The sequence below is a fragment of the Microcaecilia unicolor genome, chromosome 2 (assembly GCF_901765095.1).
Source record: "Microcaecilia unicolor chromosome 2, aMicUni1.1, whole genome shotgun sequence".
Classification (NCBI taxonomy): Eukaryota; Metazoa; Chordata; class Amphibia; order Gymnophiona; family Siphonopidae; genus Microcaecilia; species Microcaecilia unicolor.
In genome coordinates, this window is record NC_044032.1 from 500,410,690 (window position 1) to 500,430,080 (window position 19,391).

The 19,391-nt window shown below is 43.9% G+C and overlaps 1 protein-coding gene across 4 annotated transcripts in view; it reads right to left on the bottom strand.

The window, feature by feature from the left end:
* TBC1D14 (TBC1 domain family member 14) overlaps nt 1-19,391 on the bottom strand; it is a 199,948-nt gene that overhangs the window by 68,630 nt on the left and 111,927 nt on the right. The window contains exon 1 of one of the 4 annotated variants that reach the window (XM_030191166.1): nt 7,616-7,678. The exons of the other annotated variants lie outside the window; for them this stretch is intronic. Within the exon in view, the coding sequence (XP_030047026.1) occupies nt 7,616-7,618 (3 nt within the window). The 5' untranslated portion in view covers nt 7,619-7,678. Of the gene's footprint in view, nt 1-7,615; nt 7,679-19,391 lie in introns of those variants that run through there. 4 annotated transcript variants of the gene reach the window in all.

The following is a 19,391-nucleotide window of genomic DNA, read 5'->3' on the forward strand; positions in this document are numbered from 1 at the left end:
GGGGGCTTGTGGCTCAGTGTTGGATGCTGAGGCCCTCATGATCAAAAGCAAACTCTGGCGCTAGGGGCTGTTAACGCCATACTAGCGCCAGAGTTTGCAGCCAACCCATGATCAGAGCCCTCGAGCATCTGAAACAGCGCACTCGAGGGCTCTCAGCGCAAGTAGCATGCAAATGCATGCTAAACAGGGCTTCTAGCGCAATTAGCTTGCAAATGCATGCTAATTGGCACTTAACGCATTCATCCCCAATGATCAGCAACCAGTGCGCCAAAGATTGGGTCGCTGACCGCCGCAAAATCAACGCCAGCTCCGAGCTGGCGTTAGATTTTGCAGATCATTGGGGAGGAATGGTGAGCCCTATCCAGCATGCAGTTGCATGCTGGCAGGCCCCCCTTCCCCCCCCCCCCCCAAGGCAAACGCGAACGGGGGCTGGAGGTCCGGTGGGTCACCAGCCCCTGAAACCCCCAGAAATCGTTGCTCCATCTACGGGGGATGCACTGGGAGGGGCTACAGACCATGTAAGGGAATCGCTCCCTTACATGGTATGTAGCCCCACCCAGTGCATCCCAGGATGCAGGGGGCGGTGCTGGGTGCTGCCATTTTGGGCTTCGACTGACAGGAAGAGGAGGGAGGCAGGCAGGCTGCGTCCCTCCTCCAACAGAAAGGTAGTGGGGCCGGGAGGGGGCCAGGGGGGTGTCACCACACCACGGACCACCAGGGAATTTAAATACAACGCTGGGAGGAGGATTTGGGGTGGGCTGGAGGTCCACCGGACCTCCAGCACCCCCCCCCCCCCCGGCGATGGACCAGCGATTACTGGGGGTTTCGGGGGCTGGAGACCCACCGATCCTCCAGCCCCCCCCCCCCCCCCCCATCGTTGGGTGGGAGAGGGTTTGGCCGGCGGCGGCGGCCACGACGTTTTCTGGGGGTTTGGGGGGGGAGCCTCGTTGTTCGGGCCTCGGGCCAGGCTGTTTGACAGGTTTGGGCTTTTGACAGCCCAGACCTGTCAAACAAGTGCGGGAGGATTGTGCTGAGCGCATGCTCGGGCGCAATTCTCCCGCACTTCAACATGATAATCAAAGATAATAGCGCTGCTTAGATTAGCATGCATTATCTTTGATCATCGATGCAGAAAAGCCCTGCGCTGTCCAGGCGCTATTTTTAGGGCGCTGTTTGGAACAGCGCAGGGCTTTTGATCATGAGGGCCTGAGTTCCTTAGCCAGGTCAGCCTAGACGAGGCTGGGCATACTGCTATAGTGACAAAGTTCTGAATGCTGCAATAGCGATACTTGGCAGTAGTTATTAAGTATGTACACTAAAAATATTTTTAGACCATTTTTTGGGAATATAATATTAACACATTAGTTTAAAATGTTGTGAATAAAAATTTTACATGTACAACAACTGTTTAACCTGCAGAAATTGACTTTATGCCTGTTAATCTGTAATGCACATTAAATCAAGTCTTTTTTTTTGCCATGATTTCCAAAAGATGTCTCTTTTCTTATTCATGAGTTTCGAGTTGTTCCATAAGCACATCTTATCTTCTGACCACAAAGAAACATCAGCAAGCTTATCCACTTGGTACAAGGCTGTTCGAGTAGAAGAACGAATAACATTTTTTAAGGGACCCATGTAATCTCATACTGCAAGCACAGAGATAGGTAAGCATGGAACAGATAGTTTTCTCTGCTTCCAACCATGTGGGAGTGTCATTATTAGTATGAGTGTATGATGTGCTAATGAATGCGCATTCCTGGTATTTACCTAACAAAGAGACCAAAACCAATTAAAAAAAAAACAAAACAAACCTCAGTGATATGGAAAGTACACCTAAAACTTTTCATCGAGTCATCCATTTATTAGTAGTTACACTTTATGATTAATATGCAATAACTAAGTTATCAACAGAATGGCTACAGTAACATAGTAGATGACGGCAGAGAAAGACCTGTACAGTCCATCCAGTCTGCCCAACAAGATAAACTCATATGTGCTACTTTATGTGTATACCTGACTTTGATTTGCATCTGCCATTTTCAGGGCACAGACCGTAGAAGTCTGCCCAGCACTCGCCCCGCCTCACCCCACTGGCTCTGCCACCCAATCTCCGTTAAGGTAAAAGCAAACCTTTAACTCCGACTGTTATTTTTCTATTGTCCGACTCCAAATATTACGCTTTAAGTGTTTTGTTCTGGATCTAAAGTAATGGTAAATATAACTTCTATTAACCAGTGATTTAGATCCAGGACAAAAAATATACAAGTATAAATTGGTAAATTCACCATATATGATAATGCAAGATTTTATTTTGAATCTGGAGTTAGAGGGCCAGATGTACTAAACTTTACGAGGCAATAACGAGCCAATAACAAGCCATTAACGAGCAAGTAGTAAACCCTGGCATGCACTAAATACTTCCCCCCCCCCCCGACGGTAGCAGCTAACGCAAATGGAATGCAGATGAGCAAATTGTGTAGAAACCCTATTGAAATGAGATGCACTAAGCTTTTCCGCTTGCCCTAACGCTGGAAAACACCGGGAAAGCTAACAAGAGGTCTGTACCTCTCGTTGGGGCTGCGCAGGCTTCAAAAACTTATAAAATGTAAGAAAAAAATTGGGAGGGGGCAAAAACGCTTGTCAGGAGCGTCCTTTATGGCCGTTCTTCACTGTAGGTATTATAGGTAATAAATAAATAAATAAATAAATAAATAAACCAAACACGTCCTATATTGACAGCCTTGCCCCCCTCCACCGCCGCTCCCCCCTGCATTGAAATCAGAACTTTTACGCAGCCCCGGCCCCCCTTCCTTGAAATGACAGCTTCTCCGCCATCCTCCACCCCCCGTGGCCCCGCCCCTGCTGCCCCCCCCCTGAGGTCATCGCCGCCGTCGCCGCTCCCCCCTCCATCTGCATACGGGCCCTCGCAGCACCTCTCTCCTCCATGTGAAGGCGCTGCACCGGCAACAACAGCTGATCGCCTCTTCAGACTTCCCTCCTTTGCTCCTGGCCCGCCCTCGTCCTGATGGGATCAAAAGAAACAAAAAGCTGGGCAACTGTCTGTGGGGCCTGGTCCGCTCCATGTAATAGGTCAATGATCTCTTGTAAACCAGGGTGTGCAAGCTCCTTTCACCAGAATGGGCAAAAAGAATGTTGGCAAGACAAACGACTGGTTCAGATGGAATTCTGACACCACCTTCGGCAGGAACTTGGGTTAAGTGTAGAGGACTACTCTGTTGTAAACAAACTTATTATAAGGTGCATCCACCACTAAGGCCTGAAGCTTACCTTCTCTACGAGCTGAAGTAACAGCCACCAAGAAAACAACTAAGGCCTGAACCTTACTGTCTCTACGAGCTGAAGTAACAGCCATCAAGAAATGATCTTCCAGGTCAAGTACTTCAGATGGCAGGAATTCAGTGGCTCAAAAGGAGTTTTCATCAGCTGGGTGACAACCACGTTGAGATCCCATGACACAGGTGGAGGTTTGACAGGGGGTTTTGACACAAGCAAATCTCTTATGGAATGAACAATTAGAGGCTGTCCAGAGATGAGCTTACCTTCAACATGATAAGCACTAAATGCACTGAGGTGAACCCTTACGAAGTTGGTCTTGAGACCAGATGTAGAAGGTATTCAAGCAGGGTCTGTGTAGGGCAAGCAAGGGGATCTAAGGCCTTGCTCTCACACCAGATGGCAAACTTCCTCCATTTGAAAGAACAGCACCTCTTAGTGGAATTTTTCCTGAAAGCCAGCAAGACCCGGGAGATACCCTCCGGAAGATCCAAGTGAATTCTAGGCTCTCAACATCCAAACTGTGAGAGCCAGAGACTGGAGGTTGGGATGTAGAAGAGACTCCTCATTCTGTATGATGAGAGTCGGAAAACACTCCAATCTATACGGCCCGCCGCGGCCAGTACGATGAAATCAGAATCATGGTTCCACAATCTTGCTTGAGTTTCAACAAAGTTTTCCCCATTATAGGTACAGTGGTGGAAATAAGTATTTGATCCCTTGCTGATTTTGTAAGTTTGCCCACTGACAAAGACATGAGCAGCCCATAATTGAAGGGTAGGTTATTGGTAACAGTGAGAGATAGCACATCACAAATTAAATCCGGAAAATCACATTGTGGAAAGTATATGAAGTCTCCTAGGTTTCTTGCATAGCCTGCTACATAGACCTGCCCATATGGATGCCTGTGTTACCTCTATAACATTTCATATTAACCGTTGTCATACATTCTTGAAGCCCCAACAACCACCATTAAATCAGATTACAATAGCACTGTGAATGCTTAAATACGTGTTGCTAAGTCATGCTTTTTCATGTCCCCACTTTTAGCAACTGAAGATCCTCCCCGATTATTCCAGGCCCTCAAACTCTCGTGACTGTTTCAGTCATCATTACACACCCCCAGGATGGTGGTCCATGCTACCATCACTCTTACCATGAAAAAATATTTCCTGCCATTTTATCTCAGTCGCCATCTCTCAGCCTCATATCATGACCCCTTGCTCTAGAACATCCTCTCTTGAAACATGTTTATTCTTTTAGGCATTTGAATGTCTCATAGTCCCATCATGTCACTTCTTTTCTAGCACATTCTTAGCTGCCAAGTCTTCTCATACAGCCCATGTTCAACATACTGGGGCTCAAGGAGCCCCACAGTCCATCAGCAGGCCATATCTCCTTCCGGTTCAGATAAGCTTGGGGCCCTCTGTACCATTGGGACCCAGGGCAATCTCCCTGTTTACACCCACCTAACTCCCTGATGCAGACCCCACACCATGTCAATAGAATTGAGGTGGCATAGAGAAGAGCTACGTCCTTCTAGAGGGGCAGGGCAGGCATTGGGGTGGGCAAACAGGGTAGCAATATTCTATCCCACCTACCTAATAAAATCCGCCCCCACCGCTTCATAGCAGACCTCACATCCCATTTAAACTACCTGCTTCAACAAGGTCTCTTCCCCAAGGAAAATGGAAATATCCTACTCACCCCAATACCAAAAGACACCAAGAAAAAAACAAACTAAATCACTAATTACCAGCCAGTAGCATCTATCCCGCTGGTAGTCAAATTGATGGAAAGCATAGTAACCAAACAACTTAATGATTACATAAACAAATTCACAATACTACATGAATCACAATCAGGATTTCGCCCCAACATAGCACTGAAACAGTACTAATTACTCTCCTAGCCAAATTCAAGCCGGAAATAGCAATAGGCAAAAGCATACTTCTCCTCCAATTCGATATGTCTAGTGCATTTGACATGGTAAACCACAAAATACTACTAAGACCCCTAGATTACTTTGGGATTGGCGGAAACATACTTAAATGGATCAAGGGCTTCCTAACCACCAGAACATATCAAGTGAAATCAAGTTCAACTATATCATCACCGTGGAAAGCAGACTGTGGAGTACCTCAAGGATCACCACTATCACCAACCCTTTTCAACCTAATGATGACCCCACTAGCCAAGGCCTTATCCCTTTCATCTATGCAGACGATGTCACAATATACATCCCTTACAAACATGATCTGGCAGAAATCACCAACGAAATCTAACTCAGCTTGAACATCATGGACTCATGGGCAAATGCATTCCAACTAAAACTCAACACAGAAAAAACACACTGTCTCATCACCTCATCCCAATACAATACATACAAACCCACAAACATAAACACCCCAGGTTGCACCCTTTCAATCTCAGACAGCCTGAAAATTCTCGGCGTTACAATCGACCGTAACCTCTCACTGGAGAACCAAGCAAAATCTACAACAAAGAAAATGTTCCACTCAATGTGGAAACTCAAACACCTGAAACCATTCTTCCCAAGGGAAATATTCCGCAACCTGACACAATCAATGGTGCTAAGCCACGTAGATTACTGCAACGGAATTTATGTGGGATGCAAAGAACAAATCATAAAGAAACTTCAGATCGCCCAAAACACGGCAGCCAGACATATTTGGAAAAACGCGATTTGACAGCGCCAAACTCCTCCGAGACAAACTACACTGGCTCCCAATCAAAGAACGTATTGCTTTCAAAATCTGCACCCTAATTCATAAAATGATCTATGGTGAAGCCCCGGGATACATGACAGACCTCACATACCTACCAACCAGAAACGCATCAACACGATCACACCTAAATATCTCCACTACCCAAGCTGCAAAGGACTCAAATACAAATCAACTTATGCATCCAGCTTTTCCTACATAAGCACACAACTATGGAACGCATTACCAACAGCCGTAAAAACAACGTATGACCACCTAAACTTCCGGAAATCACTAAAAACTAACCTGTTCAAAAATGCATACCCTACCGACCCAACTTAAATGCCTGAACCCTACAACACAATGAAACCAATGCTCGTAATGGTCATAAAATAACTCTTCCTCTATACGATTCCCTAACACGTCTGACACATTAACTTTATTCTACCACAAAATCACTTTGTATTTGTTCATACCGGAATTGGTGAATGCCTTGTGGTACTATGTAAGCCACATTGAGCCTGCAAATAGGTGGGCAAATGTGGGATACAAATGTAACAAACAAACATATTCAAGCAAGCTTTTGGGGGCCCCCTCCCTAGTGTCTGCCCTAGGCCCCATCATGTCTAGAACTGGCCCTGTCTAGGAGTAAAGAGTCCAGAATTGTCATAATAGTCTGAATGTTAACTTGCTTTAGCTTCCAATGAAACAAAAGGAGCTAAATCTAAAATAAATAGCAACTTGTACTACAGCAGTCTCACTTCTCTCATATTTGTTATACACCTTCCTAAGGGCACAAAGCATTCCTCCACCTTGTCACACTGTCTTCCTACCTTGACAAATCAGATCTTACCCTCTGGTCTCTTTCCTGTTCCATGGATGATCAGCCTCTCACCCCTCATCCGGTACCACTCCCTTGAATTTCTGTACCCAAAAATGCATTTGTTTCCATTTTCTGTATTGAAACTTAGCTACCAGACCACTCCTAAGCTTTCTTAGAATGAAAAGTGATCTGTTTGTTTCCTCAGGTGTGACTCCACTGTGTTGCAAATTATAGCATCTGCAAAAAGGAAAAATCTCTCTCCATAATCCCCCCATAATAATGAATCACATGGAAAGATATGAACAAGACCTTTTCCAGGACTCATCCCTGAAACATACCACTCATCATTTTTTCACTGGTTTAACACACAAATTAATTTTAACAATATTTAAGAAACTAAAACTAACGTCTTGAATTATTACAAGCAAGGCTCCATCTGTAGCAGAGTTAAACTGATTAAAGTTCTTGCTAGAAGGCACACAATGAGCCCATTTTTTGCTTTTCACATAAATGTCTTATTAATTACATGTCACAGGAAACACTTGGTCTAACCCAGTGAGAAACACGCTTTTACATTCCACTTCACATTTTTCAGTTCAACACCAAAGTATACCTTGACAGAAAGTAAAAACGCACCATTCCATATACTTTTTTTTTAATTCTAAGCAATGATCCTTAAAGAACAGAACATATAGTTTTACCTGTCCTGCTAGCTAAACATTTACAACGCTGCTGCAAAATTCCGAGTATTATGTTTCGTGCTCTCGCTCACCATGAAAGCTGCAGTTCCTTGGAGACAATTACACCGGAACCCCTGTTCCCCTTTGCATCACCGCAGGCCAAAATGCTTCCAGGATAGGGAATGAAAAACTTCCATTGTCTTCTTTAATAAAGAGCCAGGTTACTAGCAACACACGCAAAGGCACCTGACACCAAGAAGCCTTGAAAGATTATCATCTGGTCTTCTTTCCTGTCCGTCTCTCCTTCAGAATGCCAGCGGTGTGACAGTGAAGATGCAGGCTACAGCAGCCATTTTAATCAGCCCCAGATCAAATGCATCCAGCCAGTTCTCTCCCGCTCCTCCTGTAATGCCTTAGCACAATGTGATGGGAAGAGGAAGAAAGCAGGCAGCTGCTAATTCTCTCTCATGGATGGTACACAGACATATTCCCTTTTCAAGCACCAGAAAGGGAAAGGAACGGGGATGGGATTTGATTATACTGCCTTTCTGTGGTTACAATCAAGGCGGTTTGCAAATTATATACAGTACTTATTTTGTACCAGCTCAACATCTTCCAGCTTTAAGTTACATATTTTGGAAGGCAATCAGATTTAACATTTTAAATGATTACTGATACTATAGAAAGCATCAGACGACAAACACTATCCCCCCCTCAATACATACACATACCTCCATAAAAAAAAAAAAAAAAAAATCCCACAACCTTCAAAACATCTAAATGTTACTTTTTATTTCTTATTTTTTTAGTTGGGTATGTGAAATGGATTTAAAGTAAAGTAAACATAAGAATATATAGGCACAATTTATAGCTACTAATTAGGTAAAGTCAGAAATCATTATCTTCTTTAATTTGCTAATAGATGGGTTAACTCGGCTCCATTTACGTGGACTTATATTTGGTACATTGTGCATTTCTTTTGAAGAAAAAAAAACAATTTTTGGACCCATTTTTCCTTGTTCATGATTGAAATGTTAAAAAATTCAAAATTTTTAATAAACACGTTTTAGTTAATATAAAATATAACCCTAGATTATATTTCACTGTTACATTGAAATGGAGACAGTTTATAGGACGCACAGATTCATATGCTGAATGTAACAGCTTTTTCTAGAAAGAAACGCGCTGGTATTCAGATGCAGGGCCATTCCTGGAGGTGGGGGAGGGAGGAGGGTGGGTTGGTGACAAAAAGTGGTCCAACTCAAGGCCCCAGATCCTTGCGCTAACTCTACCCCCTGTCCTATAGAAATCAAGGGCTGATACAAAAAAATTCACTCAGGCTTTGGACACAAATGTGGATGCACAATACAGAAATGAAATGGATTTTGTACAGAAGCTAACCCTGGGCAAAGCCTTGTGTTAGACACAAGTTCATAGCATATTTAAAATAATGGTAATAAAGTCAATTCATTGTTAAGTGCAGGACAGGGGCGTAGCCAGGGTGGGCCTTGTCAAGAACTGGGTGGGCACCAAGTGTTCTCCTCCCCCCCCCCCCCCCCCCCAAAATGGGATGAGGCCAGTATCAGAAGCTTAGGAAGCTTAGACTGCTGAAGTGGAAAGCAGTGTTCTTAGCACCATCAGGGGGAAGTCTTCAGCTGGTGAAGCTTGGGATCCCCAGTAGCTAGCACTAAATATGTGCTGCTGTTGGGTGGGCCTGAGCCCTAAGTGGATGGGCCCCGGCCCACCTAGGCCCACCTGTGGCTACGCCACTGGTGCAGGAGTGTGGTAGCCGTGTTAGTCCACTCTTAAGGTTATCAATAGAAATCAAACAAAATAAAACATGGAAAACTATGCCAAAATATTTCACAGGACCCCACAGTTATCCACAAAGGAAAGATATTCAACATAAAGGGATCTTTCACTTGCTCATCTTCCAATGTGGTATATATCATTCAGTGTAAAAAATGTAACGAAGGATGCTATATTGGAGAAACAGGCCAGATGCTTAAGACAAGATTCAATTTACATAGACATCACATGAACAATACAGCCAGTAGGGCCCCCACCCCAGTGGGACAGCACTTCACAGAACCAGGACACTGTACCAGTGATTTCACAGTGAGAATACTGAAAGGTAACTTTAAAACCATACAAGAACGTAAGACCTTTGAAGTCAGAATGATTGAATATTTTAACACCCAACAGAAAGGACTTAACAAGGATCTGGGGTTCCTAGCCCATTATAAACCATAAAGCTGTATGTCTCTGTTGATCACCCCACCCCTCACCTATCCACACCCATCCTGTTAGAATATCAATAATATGCTTTGATGCCCCCATGCATACCTCCGACCCACCCCCATCCCCCCACCCTGTCAGACTGTCATAGTAATGCTTGACTGTTTTCACTTATATACACTGTCAGCTAGCACATTTGCTTATTTCCGATCTGATGAAGAAGGGCAACCTTCGAAAGCTAATCAAGAAATGTATTAAGTTATGTCCAATAAAAAAGGTATCATCTTATTTTCTTTTCCATGTTTTATTTTGTTTGATTTCTATTGATAACCTAATTGTTAAGTGCAGATGCAGAAAAGTGCACTGAGTGAAAGGCTGAGTAAAACACCGAGGCTTTGACACCAAGTCATCTTTCAAACTGGTGGTACCTGATGAAGTGTGGTACATCTTGGGGTTCATTGCATGGGGACAGTTCATGCACCCCAAAATATATTGCATGGGGGTCAGGCACTGTCATTTTGCAAGACTGCAGCATGGAGGCAGGAGCACATGGGCAGCTCTCCTTCAAGGTGTGCAAAGCTGATCGGGAGGGTCTGGGACCTCTAGACCACCAGGGACGTTTTAGTTTGTGTGCTGAGGGTGGGTCATGGAGTCCAACAGACTAAGAGATTTTCTTGGGGGGGGGGGGGGGGACAGGAGGGAGGAGAGGGGATCCAGAGTCTAGTAGAGGTTTATTTTTTCCTAAAGTCTCCTTCCCTGTCAGTCTGTGAGCCAATCCCAGCTCACTCACTGACAGGAAAGGAGATATTTACAGCAACATATTACCCACAGCTCTAGCACCAGCCTCTCAATCAGGGCTCTTCCTTTTGCTATTCTCTCCCCCACCAGCAAGTGGCATAACAGTACTCATCTGTTGGAGCCTCCTTCTGCTGTCAGAAACACAAGAGGAGGCGAGAGGGAGGAAAATAAAAACATGGGGAAGTGATGAAAAAAAAAACAACCCATCATTGTTGGTGACCCCTTATCAATCCACAACATATATAATTGTCACCACCCTAATCTCCCCCAACCTTCCTTCCACAACCCAACAATGTCTTAAAGTTGTTCTCATCACTTCCAGTTTCCAATTTTATGCCTTTTCTCTCTTTTTTTTTTTTTAAACCCAATTTCCTTGTGCTCCTTAGTAGTTCAGCTCCATTAGAAGCAGGACTGGGATCCTGGCAACATGGACCTTCATTTGCAACCATCCAGAGAGTTTTCCCATATTTTATACCTTCTCACCACCAACTTGCTTTACTCCAATCATTGTAGGTACAGTCCTCAGGCAGCTACCATGCACCAAGATTCAGTCCAAACCCCTAAAATTGCAAGTCTCAATCCACCTATTTGGTGTTACCATAGCACAATGACTAGGACTCTCTCTCCTTATCAGGCACCAGTGTTCCCCTCTAAGGTGAATGCGTGAGAGATCGCTCATACAAATCGAGTGCATTGCTCACTTAAGATCAATGTGCGCTCACTTCAGAGGGATGCGGGAACAAAACTTTTTACCGCAGACATACCAGGTCACACGCATGTTGTGTGTGACACATGCATTGGGCCCTCAACTCCAATTCACATGCCAAAGTCCCCTCCTCTCATGCATAGAGAGGAGGTGACTTTGGTGTCTGGCACAGGCAGGTGCCAGATATCCAGTATCTCTCTCTTTCATCTACCCCCCCCTTCCTGGTTCCAGCATCTGTCCTTCTCCCCCTCCTCCCACCAGTTCCTATATCTTTTCTTTCTTTGGTGCCAAACCCATTAGCAGCACTGCTTCCATTGAATCAGCCTGCCTCGGGGCTTTGAGTCTCCTGCATAACGCATTCCGCCCTCACCGACGCAACTTCTTGCTTCCGCGAGGGTGAGTCATGTTACAGAGAAGGTCTGAAGTCTGGAGGCAGGCTGATTCAATGGAAGCCAAGGAGGTTAGATCGAGAACAGGCGATGGCATGTCAAAACGCTGAAGCCACGGAGGTTGACCTCTGCTTCACCTCCCCCATGCAACCGTCATCCCGGCTGTACTGTAAATTCAAAGCAAACATGAGCTGCTGCATCCATGTCGTTGTTCTTTATTGCTGGTAGAAGTTTTATGTAATCTCACTTATATTTTCAAACATGCCAGCTTGTGCAGTATACAGATGTACACAGAGGAAGTGTAATAATGGAATAACTTTTCACAGGTAGAGTAGTAATTTGTTATAAATCGTGTCATTTGGATGTTACTGAATTCTATTATTCTGTATTACTGTATTTCCAGTTCTGGCACAGTACACATCATTCACAAGGGCAAAAATATAAGAAAACCAGTCGACTGCATATAGCCCATTTAAACAAATGAGATCAGCATGAAAGAAAATATTAATTTCTATTATTCTGACTTATGAAAACCACTTGTCCCTGAAACATGCTCAAAACCGAATAATCCATTTGTACAAAAGAGATGAGGTGAAGATGTGATTCCATGTGCCCCTAGGAAAAGACAGTTTAATTTCACTTCCAATCTTTATAACAACAGGCTTCCCAAGGCAGATTACAACAACAGTTAAGATGAACCCATCAGTAAACAGGATATTATTTTTTTATTATTTATATTTTGCTCACACCTTTTTCAGTAATAGCTCAAGGTGAGTTACATTCAGGTACACTGGATATTTCTCTGTCCCAGGAGGCTCACAAAGTCCTCACTGAACTTTGGCTAAGTATTACTGTTTGAAGCTGTTTTAGTGATATTCAGTTTTTTTATTTCATGATATTTATATCTACACAGGGCCGGTCTTAGCAAGTGCGGGGCCCTGTGCAGACCAATTTGGTGGGGCCCCGTCCTAGCCCCGCCCCCACCCTAGCCCCACCTGCCCCACCCTAGCTCCACCCCATTGAAAAGATTATTCCATTTTTAGAAAACTTTAAGTGTGACTGATGAAGTGACAGGGGAATCCCTAGTAAATTATTTATATTGGGTAACTAGGTTGTTTGTGAGACCACCTGCTGCGTAATAGCCAATTTCTTTGCAACCTTCTATTTGCTCTCTAATGCTCTACCTCTACTAAGTGCTTCAAGAAGTAATTTACAGTAACATACAAAAGGAAACTGTATGCCATCAAACAGAAGACTTGGAAGCATCAAAACACAGATAAAATTGCATATAACCCTTTCTAGACTCCAAGAAATGGAGCACTTGTCACATTAAGCTAAAAAACCATCATGCACAAGCTTTGATCTTCTGTAATAGATTCCTTACAACTGATTATAGTAACCTGAAAATTAAAATGGCTTACTGGGAAAAGCACGGCAGCATAGTTCTGTTACAGAAAGGTTAATCGTTTGTTCTACCTGAGTGATGAAGTTGCCGTCACAAGCATAAATCATAAGTTTCTTTATTTTTTAAGTCGCACTAGCACCAGGCGATGGCTCACCTCCAACCACGCTGCAGCTCCTTTTCCCTTCCCGCTCAATGACTCCCGCCCGCCCTCGCGGAAACAGGAAATACTTCATCAGAAGGAAGCGGGACATTGAGCGGGAAGGCGGAAGGGAAAAGCTGGAGTGAGCCGTCATGCCTGCAACTGTCTGTCGGGGCCGGGACTTCGCTGCAACAGTCGTTGTCCTGGGACTGGGAGGCGGGAGCTGATGGCGGGAGCGGAGCGATCATGATAATGCTGTCCGGAGCGAGCGCGGGATCATGTGATGCGGTCCGAGCAAGCAGGGCTCGGAGAGGCAGAGTTGAGGCGCGCCACGCGGGGCCCCCTTAAGTGCGGGGCCCTATGCGGCCGCCTTTGTCGCCTCTGCCTAAGACCGGCCCTGTATCTACATATGGGAAGCTTTCAAATAAATTAAATTGCTGTCAAATAAGTAAAAAAAAAACAAACAAACCCAAAATACAACAGATAGGTCTCCCCCGCTTTGTTTTGGCTGTTGGGCTATTTTCATCGCTCAGTCAAAAACAAGTTTGCATGCAGAAGGTCGCTCCTTAGAGGGAACACTGTCAGGCACGTGCTGACCTTGAACCAATCCCTCCTGGGATCTGTTTTTGTCTTGTGTTTGGCCCAGCAGGACTAGCCTCTGGTTTTTTTCCCCCCCCTATTCATTGATTATATCCTGTCTTTTTTATTTTTTGTTCTTGCCTAGTTGTCTTGTTTCTGAGTCCCTGTATCAATTCATGTCTTCTTTTACTTCCTGTTGCTTTTTTTGTGTGTGTGTGTGGGGGGGGGGGGGGGGGGGGGGGGGGAGTTGGGTAGTTTAAAGAGTGTTAGGTCATTTGGAAGTAATTTTTAAGGATGCATCAATTTGCAAGGGTAGTTTTTATTTGCTGGATAATGAGGTGGTTAAAAGGAGGTAGTTTTTGACTTGTGGGGGTAGTTTGAGAGATCAGACAAGGAAGATTGAAAGTTGGAATTCCCTAACTACTGTGTATCACTGTATATAACTTTCTATGCTACAGAAACTAGAACTCCTTTTACCATAGAGATGCATTAAACCTTTTTACCATTTTTCCCCTCATGCCAAATTTAATTTCATGCATTATATTTTTGGAGAGTTGCCAGACACTGTACCACTTTTGTATAATTCTTTCCACTTCTATTGGGTTGAAAATAATTAAAGTTACAATGAGGCATATTTTCAAAGCACTTTGGGAGGCTAAGTTCCATAGGTTTCTATGGAACTTTGGGAGGCTAAGTGCTTTGAAAATAAGCCTCAATGTAATCCATCTCTCTCTTTTCCTTCCCCTCTTCGCTTTCTCTCCACATTCTTTACCCAACTCAATCCCACATAAAAGTAGGAAATTCTGCCTTAAACACCATGATTTTACCTTTTTGCAGAGCTCAAATAATTTCTTCCCCTGTTTTCTTACAAGAGCGTCTTCTACAGGCACAATCCTACATAGCTACTGTCGTGAAATGCCTAGCACCCACCTGGGGCTAACCCTGTGGCTACCTAAAGGGTCTGTCCCAGCAACGCTCAGGCCCGCTTGAACCTGTGCATGTGCTCTACCCTGGCATACCCTCCACCCCACCACACCTGTGTTCTGCTTGCCTCTGGATGAGTCTTCTGCCCGCAAGTTATTTCCCCGGTGGTTTCTAAGGACAGTGGGGCCACAATCCCAGGGGTCCTACAGTTCCTAGAAAACACTCAGACCGAAAACACAAACCATCAGGATTCTTAGTCCAGGACAACAGAGCTAACAAATAGGCTTAATATCAGAAAAGTGGAGCAGTGAATGGTGAAAAAAAAGGGTGTAAACATAAAACAATAACAGGTATCAAAGGTAAACTAGACACTTTCTTACTACCTGAGTAGTACCTGGGGAGTTCAGGAAAATAACTGCTCACAGAATTTGAACATGGTCTCAGTGTAGAGATCTTTACTCTTCACACTCCCTCTCTGAGGCTGGGGGGAATCCAGCACATTCTGGCTGGATTTTGTACTTCAGTGCCAATCAGAGTCCAGAGCATTAGCACTGAGGGATATTTGACCAATAGCAGTGCAGGTTACTTTCCCTCAGGGCTTAAACTGAAAGGAAAAACAGTCACCTCTGCAACAGCTTTAAAGCAGAGGACATATACTACCTGCTGGCCAAAGAGAAGTACATCTAAGTATCAAAATAGGGCTTGGATAATCTTCAAATGGCTATCACCGATAGAATGTATATCAATATCCAAATACTGGTCAAACGTGATGCAATGTTGTAAGCGAGGAAAAGCCTCAAATGCCAAGGAAAACTCCTGTGTTGGAACGAGTTGCAGCACTTAGTGAATCACAGCATTGGATATAGTCGGTGATACCACGGATCCTGAGGCAGTCATCGAAACTTGGGCCGAAGTCGGGCCGTGGATGGTGTGACACAACTACATAGCTGTTGAGATAAGTGCAACTTAGAACCATTTAGATATAACGTATCAGGTTCAAATGTGAAATTGCAATGTAAGAGGTTTTTCAGCCCATGATGAATGGAAGGAGGCTCCCTTAAGTTGGTGTTCCAACACAGGAGTTTTCCTTGGCATTTTTTTTGGTTTATTTGTACCCCACGCTTTCCCACTCATGGCAGGCTCAATGCGGCTTACATGGGGCAATGGAGGGTTAAGTGACTTGCCCAGAGTCAAAAGGAGCTGCCTGTGCCTGAAGTGGGAATCGAACTCAGTTCCTCAGTTCCCCAGGACCAAAGTCCACCACCCTAACCACTAGGCCACTCCTCCACTTTTCCTCGCTTACAACATTGCATCACGTTTGACCAGTATTTGGATATTGATATACATTCTATCAAAGAAAAGTACATGTCATAAAAACAGTAATACATTTCACATGCATGAAAATCCCCTGTTTTGCCAGAGCTACATGCGGTTTTCTTGGTCCTTTCTAGCATTACAGGTGGAGAAGGAACAGCTAAACAGGCTACACTCTCTCAACAGTGGAATCTTCCAGGGATATCTGGGGAATGAAATGTTGTCAGACACTCCACTCAACCAAAAGGAATGCCCTAAAAAGCTAATGATATAACCTTAAACCACACTCTAGCTTTCACTGCTAATCAGTGTGGCTAATAAAAGGCCAATGAAATTGAATATTTCTGGGCACCTGTAAGCAAGCTTGCAGCTGTATCTTGGATAAGGGTAATCAATAGGTCTGGGTTCTTATATGATCACTATATACATTATCAATGCAAAGCTTATTTACTGCTTTATTCCACTTCAGGGTCCAATGCAGTTTACAAAATAATAAAATATAATACAATTTACAAAATAATATTAGAAATTAAAAATAAATATATAAAACTACAAAAATAAAATAGAACTAAAACTCAAACCATCTTAATTAAGATTTAACAAATAAAGTTTACAACTTTTTACAAAATGATAAATAATTTGAATCTGTTCTAATAACTAAAGGTAAAGAATTTTGAAAAGAAGTCTCAGAAAAAGAAAACAAAGTATTAAAAATTCTCAAAAAAGCAAACCCCTTTAGATGTAGGTGTATGAAGCAGCAATTGATCCTCTAAGTGAGAAAAATGCTTAAACAGTGGGAACATCACTAAATTAATCATTAATTCAGAAGTAAAACCATAGAAAATTTGGAACCCTCAACAAGCTGATTTAAAAATATATGAGTTTGTACCAAGAAAGGTGAAACACTGTCAAATTTCTTAATCCTGTAAATTAACTGAGCTGAGGTATTATGAATAAATTGAAGCTTGTTTAGTAATAGGCAAGCCCAAATAGAGAACATTACAGTATCTGAGGATGTTTTCATCAAAATAATTTCAAATTAGACACAACTGTTTCAGTTTGAAAAAAGTTTTTTTTGCCAAAGATAATTTACTTGAGGCTCTAAGGACAATGATGAATCTAAAATAATTCCATGGACTCTTGATTTGTCTTCTACTGGTAAAGATTTATCAGAGGACAGTGAAATAGTTTTAGGCACATTTATCTTAGATTCCTTAAACCAAAGAACTTTAGTCTTATTCAGGGCTTTTTTTGAGGTGGTACTTGGGGGTACTGAATACCGGCACCTTTTCCATTACATAGTAACATAGTAGATGACGGCAGAAAAAGACCTGCATGGTCCATCCAGTCTGCCCAATGAAAAACCTATAAGTGTATACCTTACCTTGAATTTGTACCTGTCCTTTTCAGGGCACAGACCATATAAGTCTGCCCAGCAGTATTTCCCGCCTCCCAACCACCAGTCCCACCTCCCATCACCGGCTCTGGTACAGACCGTATAAGTCTGCCCTCCTCTATCCTCACATCCCAACCACCACCCCCTCTTCCCCCCAACTGCTCCGCCACCCAATTTCAGCTAAGCTTCTGAGGATCCATTCCTTCTGCACAGGATTCCTCTATGCATATCCCACGCATGTTTGAACTCCGTTACCGTTTTCATCTCCACCACCTCCCGCGGGAGGGCATTCCAAGCGTCCACCACCCTCTCCGTGAAGAAATACTTCCTGACATCTTTCCTGAGTCTGCCCCCCTTCAATCTCATTTCATGTCCTCTCGTTCTACCGCCTTCCCATCTCCGGAAAAGATTCGTTTGCGGATTAATACCTTTCAAATATTTGAACGTCTGTATCATATCACCCCTGTTTCTCCTTTCCTCCAGGGTGTACATGTTCAGGTCAGCAAGCCTCTCTTCATACGTCTTGGAATGTAAATCCCATACCATCCTCGTAGCTTTTCTTTGCACCGCTTCCATTTTTTTAACATCCTTCGCAAGATGCGGCCTCCAAAACTGAACACAATACTCCAGGTGGGGCCTCACCAACGTCTTATACAGGGGCATTAAAACCTCCTTTCTTCTGCTGGTCACTCCTCTCTCTATACAGCCTAGCAATCTTCTAGCCATTGTCTGCTAAAATTGACCCCTGGTCTCCAAGTTTTAATGAAAGAGCTCAGGCCCTATACACCAATTCTGCCTTGTCATAGATTCTGCAGGGGGCCTGGCTATTGTGGGGTGTATTCCTTAGTGATCACCTCACCCCTGAAGGGTGGCCAGGCATTTGAGTACCGTCACCTTTTTTGCTAGAAAAAACGCACTGGTCTTATTAGCATTCACCCTCAGCATGTTAGTCAAAGCCCAATTATTTTCTATAGTAGTCATATTGCTCTGTGTTGTTTGACGGCACGCACTAAGGAATGCTCCTTCAGCCAAGGAGCAAGTTAACATCTTTCTTCTGGCACTAATTCAAACAGTAATGCAGAATAAATCTTGGGCTTCAAGTCTTACTGCCTTTCCAAAATAAGGCATCTTATTAGCATTCCCCGTGTTGTAGGATTGAGCTAATCGGGCATATACATCCACTTGCCTCTTCCCAATTGGCCCACCCAGCAGCCTGGGCCCCCTCACTTTTGGCTGAGGACCCCTCTGCTTTCCGGATGGCGGGGTTACCAAGCCCCACGAGCTTAAGACCTCTTCTGCCTGCCTGCAGCAGCACTTATTAAGCAGGCGTGCTTCAGCCACTAATGCTGGCTCTCTTGCGCATACTCAGACCTGAGCAGAGCATTTGCGAGAGAGAGCTGGCAATAGCGGCTAAAGCACGCCTGCTGAATAAGTGCTGGTGCAGGCAGGCAGGCAGAAGAGGTCTTAGGCTCGTGGGGCTTGGTAACTCCGCCATCCAGGAAAGCAGAGGGGTCCTCAGCCAAAAGTGAGGGGGCCCAGGCTGCTGGGTGGGCCAATTGGGAAGAGGCAAGTGGATGTATATGCCCGATTAGCTCAATCCTACAACACGGGGAATGCTAATAAGATGCCTTATTTTGGAAAGGCAGTAAGACTAAAGCCAAAGATTTATTCTGCATTACTGTTTGAATTGGTGCCAGAAGAAAGATGTTAACTTGTTCCTTGGCTAAAGGAGCATTCCTTAGTGCGTGCCATCAAACACCACAGAGCAATATGACTACTATAGAAAATAATGTACTCAAAGAAGAGACTGAGCTATTTTCTGTCCAGGCTCCTTTACTGGCTATTGCCTCTTCACAACTTGACTATTGCTGGCACCCTGCCGAAGCATGGGTATTTTAAGCAGCTCCTGAATAGAACACAGCTTGTTTTTAATATGAAGGAATTAAATGTTAAAAACACAAGGTTCTGCTTTTCTTGAAT